General features: G+C 36.3%; 1 protein-coding gene across 1 annotated transcript; it reads right to left on the bottom strand.

The window, feature by feature from the left end:
- Window positions 1–1406: 1406 nt before the first annotated feature.
- Window positions 1407–2585, bottom strand: LOC125479988 (F-box/kelch-repeat protein At3g06240-like). Its single transcript, XM_048590171.1, has one exon. It carries the CDS (start codon window positions 2583–2585, stop codon window positions 1407–1409), a length of 1179 nt encoding a protein of 392 aa, XP_048446128.1.
- Between the last annotated feature and the right edge of the window lie 658 nt (window positions 2586–3243).

Genomic DNA, 3243 nt, shown 5'->3' with positions numbered 1-3243 from the left:
ATTCGTATTTACATTCTGTCTTTATTACAATCTGTGCACTTTGTTTAATTTCGTCAAAAACTAAATCCCCCTTTACTTTAGTGTTCAATTTAGTTAGAAAGTGTCTTAGTTTGTGTTTCTAGATGTTTTGATTCAATTTATCACCCAAATTCGTCCAAATTAGTGTAAGTGCTCAAAACTCCCCAGATTGTGTTTTTAAGGCAGTTTTGAGTGTTTTGGTGCTGTTTTGAGTCTTTTGGTTTGTTTTAGTGTTTTAAGTGTTTAGTTTTGCATTCTTTGAGTCTAGTTTAGTGTTTTAACCTTTGTTTTACGTTTTTGAGTCAGTTTCCAAGTGATTTAGTAATCCCTCCTAATCCCCGGTTTAGAACGATCCCTACTTATACATATACTACAATTGTCAAAAGAGGGTTTTAATTTGTGTGCTTATATATTTCGCATTAACTACGCCACTATGGCTGATAGCAGAGCTTTAAACTAGACAAAAGATGGCTTTTGTAGGGAATGATCTTGGAAAAGGATTGAGGTCTGGGCTGATTACAGCTTTTGGATGCAAATCTGGCTTGAGAACAGAGTTTGTATATTTGTTTGTTTGATTGGTCGAGTAACCTTGTCTCTAAGCTTTGGTTTCCCTTTTATAGGCAATGATCTTGGTTGTTGCAAGCTTTGTTCGAAAACACTTCAATGAGTCATCACCTTTTTTACATGTTCTGCCATTCAGAAAGTGCTTTTGGGCTGAGAGTAGGTTGATTTCCATCGGTTGTCACTTCCCTTGTAAGCACCTAACCTTTGCATCAATAAGGCACCATCATATTGTCTTTGAGATGGATGGATGGGCTTGGTGCTGGGACTCGAGCAAGTCTCATTTCTTTAGTTTTTTTGGGCTTTCTCTCCTTTAAGTCCAAAGTCTGAATGTTAACCCAAACACATAGTAGAAAGGCCACAAAACAAAATTAGAAGATGTAAACTCAAGGCTTATATCATGCATATAAATTAAATAGGAGAAAATGGAACTTTGCCCCCAACTCACTTTATTGGAACAACGCTTTTCACATAATCTGTAACCCCATTCCGATTGATAATAGCAAGAATATGAAGATACTTGAGATTTCCAGTTTACAATTATAAGAGGTGGCTCTTCCATCGGAGGCAAGCATAAGAAGCTCGTGACGAACTCTTAAAGGGTCCAACGGTTGGGAGTTTTGTCCATGAACTCTTAATTTCGTTATAATCGTCCATTACCCATATTTCATATAATTTAGAATCCTCTTTGTAATGAGAGCAATACGAAGTGAAGGATTCATTATACAATAAATACAAAGGCCACAAAGCAAAATTAGAAGATGCAAACTCAAGCTTTATATCATGCATAAAAATTAAATAGGTGAAAAGGGCACTTTTCCCTCAATTTACTTGACTGGAACAATACTTTTCACATAATCTATCATCCAATTGATAATAGGGGGAATTTGAAGATACTTGAGATTTCCAGTACTAGAATTACAAGAGGCGGCTCTTCCATACGAGCCAAGCATAAGAATCTCGTCACATTTCCAAAGTGTCAATGGATAATCAATGTCTTTAAGGGGTCCAATGGTTAGCAGTTTTGTCCATGAACTCTTAACTCCATCATAGTCGTCCATTACCCATATTTCAAATAATTCACAATCCTCTTCGTGACGATAGCAATACGAAGTGACAGATTCATTATACAGAAAAATACCATAAAACTTCAAATCGGATTCTCTCCTAGAAGGCAATTCTATTCTATGAAATATCTCATCACCTAAATCAAATGAAAATACGTACTCCCCGTTATCGTATGCAAACCAATAACAAAATCCCTTCAAGTACACTGAACAAGAATAAGGAATGCAATACCAACGAGTTTCAATTGATATATCAATCTTAATCTCTTTCCAAGAGTTAGCAGTCGTCGTGTATACCTCAGCCGTGTGAGGAAGAAGAATACGCTCATAGTAGGATTCTCCATCTTCTGAATACTCACAATCACAATTTTCTATAATTCGCACAACCTTGTATTCTTTAGTTTTGCAATCATAGCCAAATCCCATTCCTTTAAAGGTCGTTTCCAATCCGAATCTTCCCTTGGGAAGGGGTAGAAGAAGAGATGAATTGGGAAGTCGCCTGAATTCTCCCGTTGCAGGATTGCATAAAAGAACATTTTTCCCTACTATTAAACAGACAATCCCATTGCAATAACCGTGAAGCTCTACATTGTCTTGATCTTCCATTGGAAACGGTATATTTAGGTCCTCAACATCATAATGAGGGTTGTGCTCATCACTATCAATGGAAAGATTAATCATGGACCAGAAAACGTCTTGCTTCCAACTCCTGTCCGGGAAAACATGAACCTGACAACGGTTGAGAAGGATACAAGCGGTGGATGAGAGTTTGTTGTCCATGGAATTGCTAAGGTGTTTGGCCACAAAACTTGGACTATTGATGATAGTGCACCACGACTTGCGTATGCATTTGAATCTCATCAGAGTCTTGGGCGGCAGTTTGGACAAGATTTCGATCACCTTATCTTCAGGAGTTTCACTTTCACGCACCTGTGACATTTCAACTGTATTGTTCCACAGGAATTCTTCACACGTATATATACACATAAAAGAACACCACCTGTTTGAGAGACAAACTAAATCGAACTCCCAAGTCCCTAAGGCTTGGTAGGTCGAGGTTCAATTATTAAGTACATTACCAAATAAGATTCCAAAATTCAACATTACTAAATAAACTTGGAGTTCCACAACCACAACATATTTAGCTATCAAAGAAAACTGGACGATCCAATCATTTTCGAGTTTCATGGAGAATTATACGATCAAATTTTACCATTTTCGAATTTTTTTATTGATACAAAAATAGCCATTGAAATTTTACTTTTGAAGTCTAGATTAAATTATATAAGGTGAGCATGATATCCGTTTATAGGCCAGCGTGTAACATCACAAGATTTGATTTAACTAACTATAAAGGAAATTTCACATATTCTCTTGAGTTTTAATTAATTAAGCGAATGTTTACAATAGAAATACAATTACATAACTGCATCCTTATTACAACTAAGAATCTTTTCATTTAACACCACTTCTCATTTATGTTTACCTCAATGTCAACGCACCAATTAAAAATAAAAAATTTAAACCTTTACTAAGTTCACCACATTTCTTCCACATCAAAAACCGAAACCACATCCGCAAACACCTTAACGCAGCC

The sequence above is a fragment of a genome, unplaced genomic scaffold (genome assembly GCF_019419815.1).
Source record: "Pyrus x bretschneideri cultivar Hongxiangsu unplaced genomic scaffold, Pyrus_bretschneideri_v1 Contig30, whole genome shotgun sequence".
NCBI lineage: Eukaryota > Viridiplantae > Streptophyta > Magnoliopsida > Rosales > Rosaceae > Pyrus > Pyrus x bretschneideri.
Note: the sequence above shows the minus strand (reverse complement) of the source record. Positions and strands in the feature narration are given on the sequence as shown.

Coding starts and splice junctions, on each gene's coding strand:
- LOC125479988 (XM_048590171.1), bottom strand. CDS start 2,585: ATGTCACAGGTGCGTGAAAGTGAAACTCCTGAAGATAAGGTGATCGAA.